Source organism: Sparus aurata, chromosome 5, assembly GCF_900880675.1.
Source record: "Sparus aurata chromosome 5, fSpaAur1.1, whole genome shotgun sequence".
Classification (NCBI taxonomy): domain Eukaryota; kingdom Metazoa; phylum Chordata; class Actinopteri; order Spariformes; family Sparidae; genus Sparus; species Sparus aurata.
Genome location: NC_044191.1, coordinates 38,187,241 through 38,207,009, shown reverse-complemented (window position 1 = coordinate 38,207,009; position 19,769 = coordinate 38,187,241). Strand labels below are relative to the sequence as shown.

Here is a 19,769-nt window from a genome sequence, read left to right as displayed (position 1 = left end):
TCAGAACTGGAAAGAATGTGGATGGAAAATCAGAACGAGAAACTTTAGAACTCCATTTATAACGGAGGAACAACAGCTCAGAACACACACACACACACACACACACACACACACGCACGCACACACACACACACACACACACACACACACGAACACACACACACGCACACACACACACGAACACACACACACGCACACACACACACACACACGCACGCACACACACACGCACACACACACACGAACACGCACACACACACACACACGAACACACACACACGCACACACACGCACGCACACACACACACACACACACACACACACACTCTGAGACAGTCCAAAGGTTTGAGAACACTGATAATAAAGGTGTGTGTAAAGGTTTTCTCAGCTCAACAGCCAAACATGTTTTCTGAGAGTCCCACTTTTAATCAGGTGACCAAGCCTCCTGGCTGAAGCCACGCCCCCAACAATTACACAATGGAGGGAAAGAATCCAAGAGGTTTACAACACGGAGCACACAACTGCATTATTACAACTGGAAGCAGACGGTTCCTGAATAAATTGCCACACACTGTCTGACTGATTCATTTGATATGAATGAAATGCAGAACTTCCTTTTTTTATGGCACTGTGAACGTTACTTTATTAATTATATGTTGTATGTTGGTATGTATTATTCCTGAGATAAAGATGAGAGACATCCACAGACTGTTAACCTTCTGAAGACTCACCTGTGGCACCTGACTGTACCATCAGACAGACATGTTGTGATCTACTGTACGACTGGAAAAAAAGACTGAAGCAACGTTATTAATGTGCAGGTGAGACGATGACACAGACGGAGAATCAAGGTAACCTTTATTGAAACATGTTGAGAGTTTGACCAGCAGGAGGCGCTGCAGAGGCCGACAGGTCAACGGGTGGGCCATGATGCACCTGAGCATCAGGCTGAAAGCTGATTGGTCCGTTTGTTACCTGAATCTCACTCACAGGAATGTTCATGTCCCCTCACTTCACACGGCAGCAGTGGAATGTAACTAAGCACATTTACTCAAGTACTTTACAACTTTCAGGTATTTACTCAAATATCTCCAGTTTCTGCTACTTTATACTTTTACTCCATTACATTCTCCAGTTACTCTGCACCTTCAGACTCTGCATGCAATATGGATCAACAAATATCTGAACATTTAAAATGTAAAATTCTTCAACATTAAAGAGATAAAGAGATAAAAAACATTTTTTTCAATAATGTGACAGTGATTAATTAATAACAATCAATAATGTGAGGTGATTAATTAATAACAATCAATAATATGACAGTGATTAATTGATAATAATCAATAATGTGAGGTGGTTAATAACTATCAATCATGTGACAGTGATTAATCATAATGTGGTTGATAAGCTGACACTTCTCCCAGGTCGGTGGGTTTGTTTTAACGTGGTCACGTGTGGGTCGAGATTTGGTCTGGTTCTGGAACTGTGTGTGATTGGACTCTTTCACTCTCGGATCCTCCTCGGTGTGGACTCGGAGGTTTTCACAGCCATATGTCGGACGTACAGTCTCCTCCAGGATATCGGACTTCGTGGGCCAGAGCTGGACCGTCGGGCTCTTTACCAAAATCCACAAGGAAGTTTTCATTCACAGAGAGACCTCCAGTGACTGAGTCCACATCAATCTGCATCATCACTGAGCCCTCCCTGTATACGCAGACAGACAGGAGGACAGAGAGACAGACAGGAGGGTTCATTAAACATGTCACAACGGGGTGTCAGGCTGTCCACAAAGTTTTGGCCATGCAGTGATCAGGTGTCAGTTATAATAGTAATAGTACTGCAGCAGTGAGAGTACTGCAGCAGTGACAGTACTGCAGCAGTGACAGTACTGCAGCAGTGAGAGTACTGCAGCAGTGACAGTACTGCAGTAGTGACAGTACTGCAGTAGTGAGAGTACTGCAGTAGTGACAGTACTGCAGCAGTGAGAGTACTGCAGCAGTGAGAGTACTGCAGCAGTGACAGTACTGCAGCAGTGAGAGTACTGCAGTAGTGACAGTACTGCAGCAGTGACAGTACTGCAGTAGTGAGAGTACTGCAGCAGTGAGAGTACTGCAGCAGTGAGAGTACTGCAGCAGTGAGAGTACTGCAGCAGTGACAGTACTGCAGCAGTGAGAGTACTGCAGCAGTGACAGTACTGCAGGAGTGACAGTACTGCAGCAGTGACAGTACTGCAGTAGTGACAGTACTGCAGCAGTGACAGTACTGCAGCAGTGAGAGTACTGCAGTAGTGAGAGTACTGCAGCAGTGACAGTACTGCAGCAGTGAGAGTACTGCAGCAGTGACAGTACTGCAGTAGTGAGAGTACTGCAGCAGTGACAGTACTGCAGCAGTGAGAGTACTGCAGCAGTGAGAGTACTGCAGCAGTGACAGTACTGCAGCAGTGAGAGTACTGCAGCAGTGACAGTACTGCAGCAGTGAGAGTACTGCAGCAGTGACAGTACTGCAGTAGTGAGAGTACTGCAGTAGTGACAGTACTGCAGTAGTGACAGTACTGCAGCAGTGACAGTACTGCAGTAGTGAGAGTACTGCAGCAGTGACAGTACTGCAGTAGTGACAGTACTGCAGCAGTGACAGTACTGCAGCAGTGAGAGTACTGCAGCAGTGACAGTACTGCAGTAGTGACAGTACTGCAGCAGTGACAGTACTGACCGGATCATGTCGGGGTAGAACTGTTTGTCCCAGCCGCTGTAGAGAGACGTTGTCACATAAAGTCTCCGTCCATCCAAACTGAGCTGTAACATCTGAGGACCACCAGGGACACGCTTCCCCTGAGAGACGGACAGGTGGAGAGAGAGAGACAGGTAGTGAAAGAGAGAGACAGGTAGTGAAAGAGAGAGACAGGTAGGGTAAAGAGAGAGAGACAGGTGGTGGTAAGAGAGAGAGACAGGTAGGGTAAAGAGAGAGAGACAGGTGGTGGTAAGAGAGAGAGACAGGTAGGGGTAAGAGAGAGAGACAGGTAGTGAGAGACCCTTTCAGCTCTTTTAAATATTCTACTTTTCACAAAGGATTTGACATGTATCCTGTGGATACAGCGGACTCTAAAAGATACACGGGAGTCAGCTCTCTCGTTTATTCTGGAGAAGAGTTGCTGGCTCTTGGGACGAGCACACCTGGACAGAGACACAACATCCCAGCGGAGCTGCGGAGGAGATACCGAGGCTGGGGCTAAGCTAAAGGCTATGCTAGCGGACAACCAGAGGTGCTTCAAACCATCGATTCCCTCCATGGTTACGGGCAACGTCAACTCACTGCCAAATAAGATGGACGATCTGGCCACTTTGGAGAACCAGCGGATCTACCGTGAGTGCAGCTTGTTCATTCTGACGGAGACATGGCTAAAAGATAGCATACCGGATGCTAACGTGGACCTGCGGGGAGTTACAGCAGTGAGAGCCATCAGGGATGCGAAGGCATATGGCAAAAACAAAGGTGGGGACTCATCATACATATCAACAACCCGTGGTGTAACCCCGGCCATGTCACCGTGAAGATGGTTTTGTGTTGCCCTCATCTGGAGCTGCTGGCCGTTAGCCTGCGGCCATACTATCTACCGAGGGAGTTCAGTCACGTGATCACCCTCTGTGTTTACATTCCTCTGAGAGTGGATGCGGCCGCTGCCTGTGAAAGGACACACAGCGTCACAGCACGGCTGCAGATGCAACATCCTGAGGCCTTCATAATAATATCTGGAGACTTCAGTCATGTCACCCTGGACTCTACCCTGGCTGCTTTTCACCAGGTTGTCAACTGCCCCACCAGGAAGAACAGGACGATTGACTTACTGTATGCCAACGTTAAGGAAGCATACAGAGTCACCGCCCTCCCCCCACTGAGCAAATGAGACCACAACGTGGTGTACACACAGCCCCAGTACACCCCCCTGGTCCAAAGGCAGGCTGTCACCACTCGCTCCATCAGGAGATGGACTCCTGAAGCAGAGGAGGCCCTGAGGGACTGCTACAACACCAGGGACTGGGATGTGCTGCTGGGTGCACATGATGAGGACATTGAGGGGATGACTCACTGTCTCACAGACTATCTCAGCTTCTGTGTAGACGTGGTTGCCCCCACCAAGACTGTTCAGTATTACTCAAATAACAAACCATGGGTAACACAGAGAGTCAAGGCTGTCCTCAACAAGAAGAAAAAGGCCTTCAGGACAAAAGACAAAGAGGAGATGAAAGCAGCACAGCGGGAGGTGAAACGTTGCCTGAGGGAGGCAAAAGACTCCTACAGGGAGAAAGTGGAGCAGAAGCTGAGGGAGAACAACATGACGGAGGTCTGGGAAGGCGAAAAACCATCAAAGGCCAGAAAGCAAGGACCAGCACAAAGGGGGAGGGTGTGGAGAGAGCAAACGACCTGAACAACTTCTTCAATAGGTTCAGCCACTCCACCCCACCCTCACTGCAGCCTCACAGCCTCCTCCCTGCATCACAGCTGACCAGGTGAGAGGAGAACTGAGGAAGCTCCGGCCCCGGAAAGCAGCAGGACCAGACAATGTGTGTCTCTGTCTCCTCAAGACCTGCGCTGCTGAACCGCTTTAACGGGTCTTCAACATGAGCCTGCAGTGCCCACCCTCTGGAAGACATCCTGCATCGTTCCAGTTCCAAAGAAGAACCGGCCCAGCGAGTTGAATGACTTTCAACCGGTTGCACTCACATCACATCTGATGAAGACCCTGGAGCGGCTCTTCCTCAACCTCCTTAGGCCCCAGGTACAGCACGCTGAGGACAGTCTTCAGTTCGCCTACCGGGCAGAGATCGGTGTGGAGGATGCCATCCTCTACCTTCTACACCGAGCCCACTTGCATCTGGACAAGGGAAGCAGCACAGTCAGAATCCTCTTCCTGGACTTTTTGAGTGCCTTTAATACCATCCAGCCCCTTTTACTCCAGGAAAAACTCATCAGAATGCAAGTAGACCGGCCTGGCTGTTTGGATTTCCAGCTACCTCACCAACAGACCGCAGTATGTCAGGCTGAAGGACATCACGTCTGACACTGTGATCAGCAGCATAGGAGCTCCACAGGGGACTGTGCTGTCCCCCCTCCTCTTCACTCCGTACACAGTGGACTTCTGCTACAACTCTGATACGTGTCACATCCAGAAGTTCGCAGATGACACGGCAATCATGGGGTGTATCAGAGACGATGAAGAGGAGGAATACAGAAGCCTGGTAAGGAACTTTGTTGTCTGGTGCCACACAAACAACCTGCAGCTCAACACCTCAAAGACTAAAGAACTGGTTATTGACTTTGGGAGGGACAGACCCAGACCCAGACCAGTTCTGTTAGGAGCAGAGGAGGTGGAGGTCGTGGAGACCAACAAATATCTTGGGCTGTGGCTGGACAACAAGCTGGACTGGACAAACAACACAAAGCAGCTGTACAAGAAGGCTCAGAGCAGGATGTACTTCCTGAGGAGGCTGCGATCCTTCAACATCTGCAGGAAGCTCATGTGGATGTTCTACCAGTCTGTGGTCGCCAGCGTTTTCTCCTACGCTGTGGTGTGCTGGGGCGGGAGCACAACAAAGGCAGACCTCTCCAGGTTGGAAAAGCTGGTCAGGCGGGGAGTCTCTCCACCTCCTGTCTAACTGCCTGTCTCTCTACCTCCTGTCTCACTAGCCGTTTTTAGACAGGGCGCCAAGCCGCCAATTTGCCCGTCCTTTTGGCGGCTCGGTCCGCAGTTTTAGACAGAGGCTGACAAATTGGGGGTCTGTTGTGGTCCGCCGATTTTCCGCCTCGGAGGGTACACTTATTTCCGCCTCGCCTGCTATCTAAAAACGTGGCGGCAATGTGCTGGCCTCTGCGTGAGGTGGGCGGAGGTGTCAGTGACCTGCACTGTTGTACGACCCACAGCCGGGGAGTTTTAAAACCAGGAAACAGCTGATCACAACAGTCAATCCATCACTTCATCGGCAAGCTAGGAACGGTCGCTACTTTCAAATTAAAAGCCCCCCGCTAAGAACCCAATGGTGCAATGTAAAGCTCTTATTTTGAAGACAAATGCGTTGTCACTGTTCACAGCCCAACTTCGAGCTTCACGTCACGTCACATGTCTACGCCTACCTCAGAGGCGGCTTTTGGAAAAGGAGGAATATTAAGCCTCCATTTCAGAAAGACAGGCCAGCACATTGCCGTCCTTACCTTGGAGCAAATGTGCCGCCTTTTCTATCTAAAAAGGGCTACTGCCTCCTCTCTCTCTACCTCCTGTCTCACTGCCTATCTCTCTGCCTCCCATCCCTGGTACCTGGATGATGCGTGGGCGGGGCTGCGGCTGGTTCTCCGGGTCTTCCAGGACTCTGACCGGACCATCATTGATGACACTTCCTCCCACGAACACCTGAAGGAGACAGACAGGTTAGCTGTCTCACCCTGAGCTCTCACCTGTTTATCACTAGAAAGATGTCATAACATTCAGACCTGGCCAACCAATCTTGGGTTCCTCCTGTCCGTGATGTCATACTGTCTGATATCACCGTGCAGCCAATTACTGAAGTAAAGGAAACGGTCGTCCAATGAGATCAGAATGTCTGTGATCAGACCTGCAGAGAGAGACAGGCAAGACAGACAGTCAGACAGACAGACACACAGTTTTTTTTTTGTTTTTTTTAAATATTTTTTGGCCTTTTATGGCTTTATTGATAGTACAGCTGAAGATATGACAGGAAACAGGGAGAGAGAGGGAGAGTGACACGCAGCAAAGGGACCCGGGCCGGGAGTCGAACCTGGGTCCGCTGCAGAGCCTCGGCACATGGGATGCGAGCTCTACCCACTAAGCTAAGACAGACACACAGTTAGTTAGACAGACAGTCAGACACACAGACAGTCAGACAGTCAGACAGACATACACACAGTTAGTTAGACAGACAGTCAGACACACAGTCAGACAGTCAGACAGACATACACACAGTTAGTTAGACAGACAGTCAGACACACAGACAGACAGTCAGACAGACAGTCAGACAGACAGTCAGACAGACAGTCTTACTTGGCATCTCTGGCAGAACCCATCCTTCCACCTTCTTACAGGGAACACTGATCACCTTCTCTACATTCCAGTCACCTTTCTGAGAACACACAGATTCCTTGGTCACTCTGAGGTCGGGTCATGTCTGGGTCGGACCTGTACTGAGGTCCCGTAACTAAGAGAAACCAGTCTGAAGTTCAAGAAATTAGTTTGAAAACGTATCATCACAACTGATCATGAATCAACAGAGCTCTATAAAGACCCAGTGTCCATTACAAACCCTGTGGTACCGACTATCCACCTTATTTCTGGCCCATATGATACCTTGCATCAACTTTCTGGGCATCCTGTCACTGAACTGGATCCGGCAGTCGGCCTGTTTGGTAGAGTTACTGGTACGCCGTATGACTAACTCCAAAGATCTCACTAGCTGAACTGGCTAATGATGCTGATGCTAGGCCTCATATCACCTGTGGTCACATATTTGTTTTGTGATTGCTTGTTTGAGTCATTTGAAAAGCTTGGAACACAAATGTTGTCCTTGAGTTCTGTATTGACATTTAAGATCGAGGTTAGTCTCTTTATCAAGTAAATGCCACCAACACTATAATTATTGCTTAGCTCACATAGCTTACACTTCTGAAGCCTTGAAAGTGCTGCTGGTGCGTCAGTTAAGGTCATAATTTGTTACTAATGTTCATTTCTACCGAGCACCAGAAGTATCACCCATAATCATTTGCTCAGTTACCTCCAAAGCACACCTTACTGGGATCTAGAACCTGTGATACTGACGGGTGTTTTGTAGAATCTGAAGACTGTTCCTCGCAGAGCACATCCCACATAGCCCTCGGTGGCGCTGGGGTCATGGAGGAATCGGACCTCCAGGGGAATCCCACCCTCCTCACCCAGATCGAGTGTCTGCAGCTTCCTGTGGGTAGTCCAGTCCCAAACATGGAGGGCGCTGCCGTAGTGACCTGGGACACCAACAACAGTGAACTCGTATGAGCTGAGGTCTGATATTTGTCCAAAGGTGCAGGAGAGAGCTGGACATTGTCGTGGGCAGCTATAGAACTATGTGCTGAATGACTTTTACTTTCCTGAATCAAATGAAGTCTTCTCAGTTAATGAACCCCCTGCAGCCTTACTGGAATTGCAAGAGAGAACCCTGTGGTACAGACTCAAGTCTTACTGGGATCTTGAACCCTGCGATACCAACTTGAATCTTCCTGATAGGACAACCTAGAACTCTGTTACACTAATTATAGTCTCAGTGTGATTCGACCCTGAACCCTCTGGTTCTGTCAGAAGTCTTACTGGTATGATAGAGTAGAGCCCGATGTTCCCGACCAGAATCTTACTGAGATCCTAAACCTGCATAACAACTGAGACTTAGTGAAACAGAAACTTAAAATCTTGTGGCACAGACTAAAGAGGAAAGGAAAGGATTGGATTCCAGTGACAGACTGGAGTCTTACTGGGATCATAAATCTGTGTCTTGTGTTACTGTGATCAATAAATCTGACAGGGTTCAGAACGTAAACCTTGAGGGTCTGGCATAGCAGTATGTTGATAATATTTCTGTGACATCAGAAGAGGAATGACATTGAAATGTTTCTGCTGACTAACCTTCTTTGACATGGACTGGATTAAATCCACCAACAAGAGCTTTGGGTGCCCCCCATTCAGTGCTGATCATCACATTGTGTCGAGGCTGGTACCAGAAGTCATACCCAAAAGGCGCTGCTTCACCCGGATGTTCCCAGTTCTCCACCACCTCGAACGTCTCACCATCCAGCAAGACGAAACCACCTGGGAGGATGACAGCAGGTGTAACAATGAAACTGTCCACCAGAGGATGCTGCGACAGGGGTTACCCACGGCAACAATAAACAGGGATAGTCATAGTTTACATGACGAGTTGAAGAAGAGGATTTTTTAATTATCGACCGTTCCTTTGACATTTCTTTACTTAAGGCCCGGTCTATCTGAACATATGGGCTGATTTATGATGCAGTCTGCTGGTGGTCTCACCTTTGCCGTTGCCGGAAGGGTCTCCCATACAGCTGATCATGATCTGACCGCTGCCAAGACAGTGGGTGGTGTGAGGGTTTGCCAGGCCACACTTATAGTACAGATCAACAGGCTCCACCATCTGAAGACACAGTCATATAACATCAACACAAGTCATCAGCAGCAGCAGCTTCAGCTTTACTTGGATTACAACCTAAAATCCTATGTACTGGTACCTGATCCTTGTGTAACTGACTAAAAAGGTTACACAGAGTTACATAAAGCCCTACGTTCTGAGGTCTTTCCACAAGAATCTTGTAATTTTTACCTTATTTGATCAGGGTCCTGGATCTGATCCAATAAGATTTCAGATCTGCTGTGCTGACTGGAGCCTTAGTGGGATTGAAACCTAGAAGCCTTCAAGTGCTGGCTTGAGTTTTATTTGGATTGGCACTGTAGTCATTGCATTACTGACTGAAGTCCTACAGACATCAGAACCAAGAACCCTGCGGTCTTCCCAGTACAAACAAAGCTCCATTCTCAGGGAAGTATTTTGGTGTCCTATGTTCTGACTCCAGTAAGACTCCACAAAATAAATTAGGGTCCTCGGTTCTGCCCCAATTTACATTCCTGATCTTAACTGCTGTGGAGTCAAGATCAATGGAGTTTCACTAGGATAGGAATCAAGAACCTTGTGTTACTCACTGGAGTCTTCTGGGATCAGAACCTAGAACCATGAGGTACTAACTAAAGACTGGCTCAGGTTAGCAACAAAGTAAGCAAGGTCTCGCAAATCTCCTCCACCCACCAAGCAAACTGGAACCAATACCAGAACCTCAGCTGAGGACTGAGGCTGTTGTCTTGTGTCTGCGAGGAAAGTCTAAAACAATGTCCCTGTTGTGCTGTTGTGGTATATATCTGCTTGATGATCCAAGCCCGATGAACAAGACTCTAAGATACTTGAACTCCTTCATCTGTGACCTCTTCCCGACCTGAGGGGAGTACCATGACCTCGGACTGGGAGGTGCTGACTCATGAGGACGAAAATACAGATTTGAAGTGACGTCTGGAAAGAGCCCTTTAACCTCCAGACCTAAATGGTGATTTCTGTCTGTCTCCTGCACCCTGCAGATACACATTTGCATAACACCAGTTGATCAAGAGACGTCTGGACCTGATTTGATCACTATGTTAATTGTGTACCACCCCCCGCTGTTCACACTCCCCAAAGAGCAGACCACCTCCCATTGCACCCCTTTTGTTTACCTATTGATTGAATCTGCCATTCTTTCTTCTTACTGTATGAAATGTTACTGTTTCATTTGCTCTGGGTCAACTCAGCGGCTCAGACCCGCTCTGTGCGTCGGCTCCTCACCAGTTTACCGGTATTCTTTGAATAAACACATCACCAAAGCAAACTGCTCAACAGGACTTGAATGATTTCCTGAACAGTCTCATCCTACTCAACGCGAAAAAGAGGGTCTTCAGGTCAGGGGACCATGCAGAACTCAAGCGTGTTCAGAGAGAACTAAAACTCAGCATCAGGGAGAGTAAGGAAAACTACAGGAGAAAACTGGAATCCAAACTGGAGAACAATAACATCAGGGATGTATGGAGGGGGATGAGTGAGATCACTGGCTTCCAGAGGAAAGGTGGAGGAACAGCTGAGGGGAACGAACAATGTGCGAACGAGTTTAACCTGTTTTTCAACAGGTTCGACTCCAGCTCCCCCAGCAGCCCCCGTGCTGCTCCCCCGAGCAACCACCTCTGGACACAACCCCCCCACAACCCCACACCAACCCCACACCAACCCCCGCAGCAGACACTAGGTTTCACCACCTCCTGCTCCCCTCCCCCACCCCCCACCTCCCTGCTTGCCCCCACCACAGACTTTCTCACACACCCCTCCCCCAGGACCCTTGCACTTCCCCCACTGCTGCCTACAAACTCTCTGCGGAGTTCTCCAGCACCTCTTCAACCTGAGCCTCCACCTTCAGAGAGTGCCAGTGCTCTGGAAAACATCCTGCCTTGTTCCAGTGCCCAAAAAAGGACATCCTGTGGCACTGGATGACTACAGGCCGATTGCACTGACCTCTCACATTATGAAGGTCATGGAGAGGCTGGTTCTTGCACACCTCAGACCCCTAGTGTGCCCATCACAGGACCCCCTACAATTTGCATATCAGCCCCATGTTGGGGTAGATGATGCACTCATTTACCTGCTGAAGGAAGCCCACTACTCCCTGGATAGACCCAACACTGCTGTCCGCGTCATGTTCTTCGACTTCTCCAGCGCCTTTAACACCATCCAGCCCAAGCTGCTGAAGGCCAGACTGGAGAACATGCAGGTGGATTCTCCTCTCGTCACATGGGTCGATGACTATCTGACAGGCAGACCTCAGTATGTGAGATTACAGAACTGTGTGTCAGCAACATCGGCGCCCCCCAGGGAACTGTGCTGTCTCCTCTTCACCACCTGCAGATTTTCAGTACTGCACTGAGTCGTGTCATCTGCAGAAATTCTCTGATGACACGGCCATTGTGGGGCGTGTAGAGGGTGGGAGGGAGGATGAGTTCAGGGACCTGGTCGGCAATTTTGTCAAATGGTGTGAGGAGAACCACCTGCAGCTGAACGTGGCGAAGACAATAGAGATGGTGGTGGACTTCAGGAGGAACAAGCCCCGCCCTCTCCAGTCTGCCTCGGTGGGACAGACATCAACATTGTGGACTCTTACAAGTACCTGAGTGTGGTGCTGGACGATAAACTGGAGTGGACCGCAAACACGGAGGTAGTCTACAAGAAGGGCCTGAGCCGGCTTTACTTCCTGAGGAGGCTCAGGTCCTTTAATGTCTGCAACCAGATGCTCCAGATGTTCTATCAGTCTGTTGTCGCGAGCACCATTTTCTTCGCTGTGGTGTCCTGGGGTGCGGGCATCAAAGCAAAAGACGCAAACAGACTAAACAAACTCATAAAGAAGGCAGGGTCTGTTGTTGGCTCTAAACTTGTCTCCCTGGAGGAAGGTGGCTGAGCACAGGATGCTGGCAAAACTGCTGGTGATCATGGACAATGTCTCTCATCCCCTCCACGAAACCCGGGACAAGCTTAAGAGCAGCTTCAGCAACAGACTCATTCAACCTCGCTGCCTTAAAGAACGGCACAGGAAATCATTCCTACCTGGTGCCATCAGACTCTACAACGCTTCACAGCAGCGCCCAGGCAGTACACTCACATAATTTAAGTGACTTCTTACTTAAATCCTACGACTGTAATTAAAAATACACCTTTCTCTCTTTATCTTGCACCTTCAAATCCACTAAGTTCCATTTTGCTCAATATTTAATATTATTTAATATTTATCTAGAACTGCTAAGCATCTTATTGTATATTGTATATAGTGTTTTAAATTGCGATATTGCAATTATTTTGTATTTCTGATTGTATTGTACCGCGGCTACGATGACCTAATTTCCCCTCGGGGATGAATAAAGTTATCTATCTATCTATCTATCTATCTATCTATCCATCCTGCTGCCAGGACACCACCAGTAAGCGTCCTCTCTTCTTCAGTGGTTTATTACATTCTGATTGGCTGATGAGTAAACGCTGACCCAGCAGACATGTTTGCGTTCTGATTTATTTAACAGAGGTCTTTTATTTCCCACATCAGTGAGTCCAAGTTTATAAGATTAGCTGTAAGAGTGTTTATCATCCAGTCTGAACTCGGGATGAACCTTCCTCCTCCTCCTCCTCCTCCTCTCCAGTTTTTCTGCTCTGTACAACTCTGAGTTGTTTCAGCTGTGCATATTACCAAACAGATTTAATATACTGGACCACTACAACGAACATAACGACACAGTAAAGTCATTATCGCTTCTCCCGACTGGTGCTCAGCTCTACCTGCAGCTCACAGGTGAGGTTTCCCTCCACACAGGAAGTGAAGTTGGAATTTCTTGCAGTGATTCACGTCCAGGATGAAAAAGTGGATTCAACATAGAAACGAGCAGTGACCGTCAGATTCACTGAGCTGAATGTTTCCTCGTCAGTCCTCTAACATCGAGCTGATAATCAGTTGCATTCTGATCCTGCGTCAGTTTAGTGTCATCAAGTTGTGAGACTCTCGCTCATGTGTGCAGTGATGACTTCATTGTTTCTGATTGGCTGACCTGTATTCAGCTCTGGCGTGCTGTCTGTACCTTGTGGATTTGCGGCGCTCTGGGATTCGTCCCGACGTCAATCACGTAGATCCTGGATGAGATGAGCGATGGCAGAATCAGGCGGTTTCTCTTCTTGGAGGCGTCGCCAAAGCAGCTGCTGCAGGCGTTCCAGCCGGAGTGATGCAGCTCGTCACGGAGGTTTGGCATTGGCAGCCGGTGGATGACCTGCGAGGGTAGAGGTCAAAGGTCACCACCGTAGAGAAATCACTGATTTACACTCAAAGAAGACGGTAAACTAGAGCAGAAGGTCGTCTCCCAGCTGATTATTCGCCTTGTTCTACCTTGCAGTAGGTAGAGGATTTCGGGTCGACGTCCACGGTGGCAAGGTAGTCAGGTTTGAGGATGTCAGTGTTGCGGTAGATGCAGGGCAGGTAGACGATCTCCTCCCGTGGACCTTCAACAGGAAGAACAATAAAACTCTTGCAGAGTGAGTTTGTGTGGACAGAGACAGGCTAACTGTTTCCCATGTTTCAAGTCTTTATGCTAAGTTAAGCTAATGAGCTGCCAGCTGATTCATATCTGATCACCTGACTCAAATCTTCTTCTTCTGTTTCTCTCTAAACATTATTTCAAACACACACAAACACTCACCCTTCATGGCGTCCAGCGGGCTGCGATATCCTGGACCACATCCTGAACAGCTGGCTGAGAACACAACAGAGGTCAGAGGTCACAGAGGTCAGAGGTCACAGAGGTCACAGAGGTGCCAGAGGTGCCAGAGGTCAAGGAGGTCAGAGAGGTGTCAGAGGTCACAGAGGTGTCAGAGGTCAGAGGTCACAGAGGTGTCAGAGGTCACAGAGGTCACAGAGGTGCCAGAGGTCAAGGAGGTCAAGGAGGTCAGAGAGGTGTCAGAGGTCACAGAGGTGTCAGAGGTCAGAGGTCACAGAGGTGTCAGAGGTCACAGAGGTGTCAGAGGTCACAGAGGTCAGAGAGGTGTCAGAGGTCACAGAGGTCAGAGGTCACAGAGGTCACAGAGGTGTCAGAGGTCACAGAGGTGTCAGAGGTCAGAGGTCACAGAGGTGTCAGAGGTCACAGAGGTGTCAGAGGTCAGAGGTCACAGAGGTGTCAGAGGTCACAGAGGTGTCAGAGGTCACAGAGGTCAGAGAGGTGTCAGAGGTCACAGAGGTCAGAGGTCACAGAGGTCACAGAGGTGTCAGAGGTCACAGAGGTGTCAGAGGTCAGAGGTCACAGAGGTCTCAGAGGTGTCAGAGGTCACAGAGGTCTCAGAGGTGTCAGAGGTCACAGAGGTGTCAGAGGTGTCAGAGGTCACAGAGGTCACAGAGGTCACAGAGGTGTCGGAGGTGTCAGAGGTCACAGAGGTGTCAGAGGTCACAGAGGTCACAGAGGTCTCAGAGGTCAGAGGTCACAGAGGTCAGAGGTCACAGAGGTGTCAGAGGTCACAGAGGTCACAGAGGTGTCAGAGGTCACAGAGGTCACAGAGGTGTCAGAGGTCACAGAGGTGTCAGAGGTCACAGAGGTCAGAGGTCAGAGGTCACAGAGGTGTCAGAGGTCACAGAGGTTACAGAGGTGTCAGAGGTCACAGAGGTGTCAGAGGTGTCAGAGGTCACAGAGGTCACAGAGGTCAGAGGTCACAGAGGTGTCAGAGGTCACAGAGGTGTCAGAGGTCACAGAGGTCAGAGGTCAGAGGTCACAGAGGTGTCAGAGGTCAGAGGTCACAGAGGTCAGAGGTCACAGAGGTCACAGAGGTGAGATTCTGTCAGATTCATGCTGTGCTGATATTTGGTCGTTTCTCTGCTGGATCATTTTCTTCCTCTCCTTTAGTCCTGAACCAGGACTGGAGACCAGCCAGCAGAGTCCTGGTTCACAGAGAAGCACCAGACAGAACTGAACCAGGAGGAGCTTTAAAAGTGATCAGGAACATCTTCAGACCAACAGGACTGATGTGATCTGGGCTTAACGAGTCAAACAGTTTTATCTTTAATAACTGATCTGAGTATAACCCGCCTGTAAACGTGTCGATAAGAGTTATTATGATTCATGTGAGTGAAACGATTCAGCAGCTGCTGCAGACCCCAGAGTTTATCACCCAACCGAGACAACAGTGAACTAATGTAACCTACACAGTTATATAACACACACACACACACACACACACACACACCGACACGCACACACTCACACACACACACACACGCACACACTCACACACACACACACACACACACCGACACGCACACACTCACACACACACACACACGCACACACTCACACAGTTCCCATGATCCTTTGCACAGCTGTGAAGTTGGTTTATACACAGAAAAGTCTCAATTCCTTTTTGTCAAACAGTCCTTGAACGCACCAAAATATGAAAAACATAAAAATGATAAATCAAATGACCACAGAAGATTATAACAAAACAGTGTTGAAAAATGATCTGCAGCTGCATTTAGAAGGTGGTTTTGTCTCAAACTTTCTCTTTTTAAAGAATAAAACAAACACTGAAGTTTAGTGAGACTGAAGCTGAGAACTATCCAGCCGGAAACTGTTTTTATTACATTTTCTCCTGAAATGTTGTTATTGTAATTAATGTTTATAATTAGAATAAATGCTGTATTGAGCTGTGACAGCATTTATTCTAATTATAAATAGTCGCTCTGAGCCCACCGACCTGCCGACTGCAAACATTAACTGAACTGACCTCTGAGAAACAGTCAACAATCACAAACTGGTTCAGGGCGGTGACGAGCAGCACGCTGTATACCTGCAGGACAGGTGAGCGGAATCCACTCAGGGTTCTTTGATCAGTTATTGATTGAAGCGCCTGAAGCCAAATGTTCATTTTCAGATGATTTCATGTTTCCTGATGTTACTAATCCTGCAGAATAATTCATATTTATTCTGACAGTTCTCTGCACAAACTGACAGACGTGTAATTAAAGTCTCTGCTTTTATCAGCAGCAAAGAAAAAAAGAAGAAGAGAAAAAAACGTCCGTCAGTTAAAACTTAAACTGTCCTTTGCGTTACATGGATTGCTCCTTTAGTTTGTTCTGAGCTGACTGAGACTGTGCAGCTGCAGGAAAGTTCTGTTCAGGCTCACACTGAGCTCAGGAACCAGAACAAAGGTCAACAACAGAGACCTGCTGCCAGCTGCAGCTCTGCTCCAACCAGACCTCATGAGAAAAACTGTGGGATTTAAGCAGCTGAGACAAACTGCAGAGCTGCAGAGGATCATACAAACAGAAGCTGCAGAGAGCCGAGTCACAGCGAATAATCACATTATTTTTAACTATTTCTAAAATAATTAAATAAAATTTAAAATAATGAAAATGAACTCACCCATGTCTGAGGCTGGTCCTGCAGGTCCTGCTGACAGACGGTTTGGACTCTCTCAGACCAGGTCCACTAACAGAACTGAGGAGGCGGAGTTAAACTGCTTCATATCGGCACACAGCCAATCAGAGAGGGGGGGGCGGTTGTTAAACTGTGGCCCTACATTCTGCATATTAACCCTTTAAAGCCCAAACATAATGTTCATGAAGTTATAAAATCAAAAAGATTCTTTATGTGGTTCTGAATTAATTTCTCTGTTTCATCCACAAATGTTTTGTTAAAGGACGAAGCTGAGACCTCGCCTGTCGCCGTGTTTACTAAATAATATTTGAATGTAGAATTTATTGTTGTGTGTTTCCAGGTTCTGTTGTGTACATACATACATACATACATCTATATGTATAAATGTATGTATGTCAGTATGTGGCTGATCTGGTCACGCTGGCAGGACCGACAGCTTCCTGCTCCTGTTGGTCTCAGTGAAGTGAAACTTGTGTCTGCAGCTGATTAACAGACGAGCTCTGACAGCTGCAACACATCACAGCAGACGGCTTCTGTTCCGGATCAGAACTCCACAGCACAGATATTAAATCATCGTTAAAATCAGATGTTAAAGTCTTTTTCAGTCATTGTTGTTAAAGGTTAAAAGTCCACTGCTGAGGGACAACATGTCTGAAATCTGACTCGGAGCACGAGTGAAGCTTTGTGACTTTATCTGAACTGCTGTTAACGACTGAGTGTTCATTAAAAATGCTTTTTACAAAAAGACTGCCACATGTTGTCAATCGTGTAAAACTCACTAAATCATGTCGAAGGCTTCTAAGTTCCAGCTGCTTTTGCTTTTTCATGAGGAAAAGTGTGAAAAAAAGATTTTACTTGGTTTCACACAAAAAATAAAGAAGCTTACCTATTAAAGTGCCAGTTTCGGGCAAGCTAATTTTCAGTGGGAGTGCTACGGGCACTTTTACAATAGCATTAAAAATCTCTCTGTTTAAAACAGTAAGAAGTCTCGACACAACATGAAACTTTGCTGGTAGCATCACCAGGGTCTCTACACATGAACACGAGCATTGAGAACATTGTTTGTGTACACAGAGTTTACTAAAAAGAAGGTTTTTAAACAACGACCTAACAGGCAGGAGAGTAATGGTGGACCGCTCCTCAAGCCTTCCTGTTAGCTCGCACTCAGGGATCGGCGGCGCGCCGGAGGTGCTACTGCTAACATGAGTTGTTCAAATACCTTCTTTTTAAAATTAAATTGCCCGGTCTCATTTTGCGTATGGATCGCGGCAGTATGGTACGGAGCTAATGAGCTCCGGGGGCCCGAGCACGGAGCATTAGCCACAGTTAGCACAACAGTAGAACAGCTGGCTTTTCTGGCTTGTTGTCGTTCCGAGCCGGGCTGCAGCGCCGACAGCAGCGCTCCGGTTCTGCTCCCGAGCTCTGTGCCACCATACCGCCGTACACGCATACAGTAGTGTTGTGACGTTCACGAACGAACCGATTCTATTGAACGGCTTGTTAACATGAACGATGGGATCCGAGTTTCACCTGGGAACCGTTCATTTTTATTCATTTATTTTTTATTTTTTATATCACTGTGTGCTCCTCCTTTGCTCCTCCCCTGAGTGGGACAGAGAAGTTACATGGGGAGGAGCAGCCCAGCTGCACGGTGCTTATTAGATATGTAAATATAGCATGACGCCACCTGAGTTGTGCACGCTGCCTTTGCATAAAAAAACAAAAAAATAAACAAACACGTGACCGCCCTGCTGCCTCGGAGAGCAGAGCAGCTGCAGCGGGCTTAATCAGGAGGAGGACAGTTTTGTTCCAGATCTCACCCCATCATACCTCCCCGTGATTATTTCCAAGATAAAATGAGTTACCACCAGGCTGGCTTCTTTAAACTTAATACATTTAAAAATCAGTCAAATGAGCCAGTTTCTTGAACGGCTCACCAAGATCCGGCTTCCCTCAAAGAGCCATAAATCCCATCTCTAGCATACAGAGACCGGACAATAAAGCAGAGTGCCTGGAGAAAAGTCAGACAGGAAGTTGGACTACCTGCTAAGTTATGAAAATGTGTCTGTTACTTGATTACAGCCGTCTGTTGTACTTCAATCACAGCTGACTCTCCCGCATACTGACTCGTTGAGTTTACTCGCTTCCACTCAAAGGAGTCATTGTAGGAATAGTGATATTCACATGAACTATATATATATATATATATATATATATATATATATACACACATATTGCTATAATGTAGTGTTTATTGGTTTGCCTTATTGCCTACGATTGCTTAATACAATCAGATGCTGTGTTAAAATGACAGATAATGCAGCAGGCCTTTAAATTCTGTTGCCATTTCATACCATGAAGATGCCAAATGACCCAAGAAGAGAGGCAGGCCTATGTTTATTACAAAATATAAATGCATTTGTCTTTTTTTGGATTACAGATTTTCCATTTAGTTTAATAGTTGATAACATTTATGTACGTTAAAAAGAAAATTACAAAGTCCTACAGTTCACAAGTGTCGTAAATGCAGCAAGTTTCATAGAAGTCTGAAATCCCCACTGTCCTGAACGAAGCACAAGGTACTGGATGTGGGCGGGGCTCGACCCGATGTGGGCGTGGCTGGACCCGATTTGGGCGGGGCTGGACCCGATGTGGGCGGGGCTGGACGGTCCAACCCGTCCACCTGTGTGTCGCAGCCGTTAGTAGTAGAGCGTAATTATGCTTTTACACGAAGGTTTGACTCATATTCAGTCTCAAATGAAGACTCGGTTGCTTTCCGGCGAGAGTTTCACTCCGAAACATTTTTTTCCGCAGTTCTCAAGTCAGCAGAGGAAATAATTTACACCAAACTGAGAAGAAAATGAATGAGCAGATAAAAAGCCTCTCTGCACACACCAGCTCATATACAAACACATCAGCTTTGATTACAGTTTTCTAATTTGAGTCTGAAATTCATTCAGTCTAAAATCTTCAACATGATCAGGAGCTCATCAACATTTAAATGTTAGAAGGTTCATGATTCATCACGTCTGATTAGTTTTTGATTATATCAAACTCTCATCGACATGTCGGCTGATAAATGTTCTACTGATCACTCAGATGATCAAACAAAGATTAATGTAGAAAAACATTAAAAAGGAAAAAAGAGCCAAATGTTTTATGAATTTTATTTCTAAGGAAGATCATCTGAAGTCTTCAGCACCGA

The 19,769-nt window shown here is 47.3% G+C and overlaps 1 protein-coding gene across 1 annotated transcript; it reads right to left on the bottom strand.

The window, feature by feature from the left end:
- Positions 1-841: 841 nt before the first annotated feature.
- On the bottom strand, positions 842-16,648 carry selenbp1 (selenium binding protein 1). Its single transcript, XM_030416968.1, has 12 exons — positions 16,550-16,648; positions 13,844-13,897; positions 13,534-13,646; positions 13,232-13,417; positions 9,059-9,179; positions 8,654-8,836; positions 7,820-8,001; positions 7,049-7,127; positions 6,481-6,602; positions 6,308-6,400; positions 2,710-2,828; positions 842-1,704 (listed from the first exon to the last, which is right to left on the bottom strand). Exons 1-12 carry the CDS (start codon positions 16,551-16,553, stop codon positions 1,542-1,544), a joined length of 1,419 nt encoding a protein of 472 aa, XP_030272828.1. The 5' UTR covers positions 16,554-16,648; the 3' UTR covers positions 842-1,541.
- Positions 16,649-19,769: the final 3,121 nt, after the last annotated feature.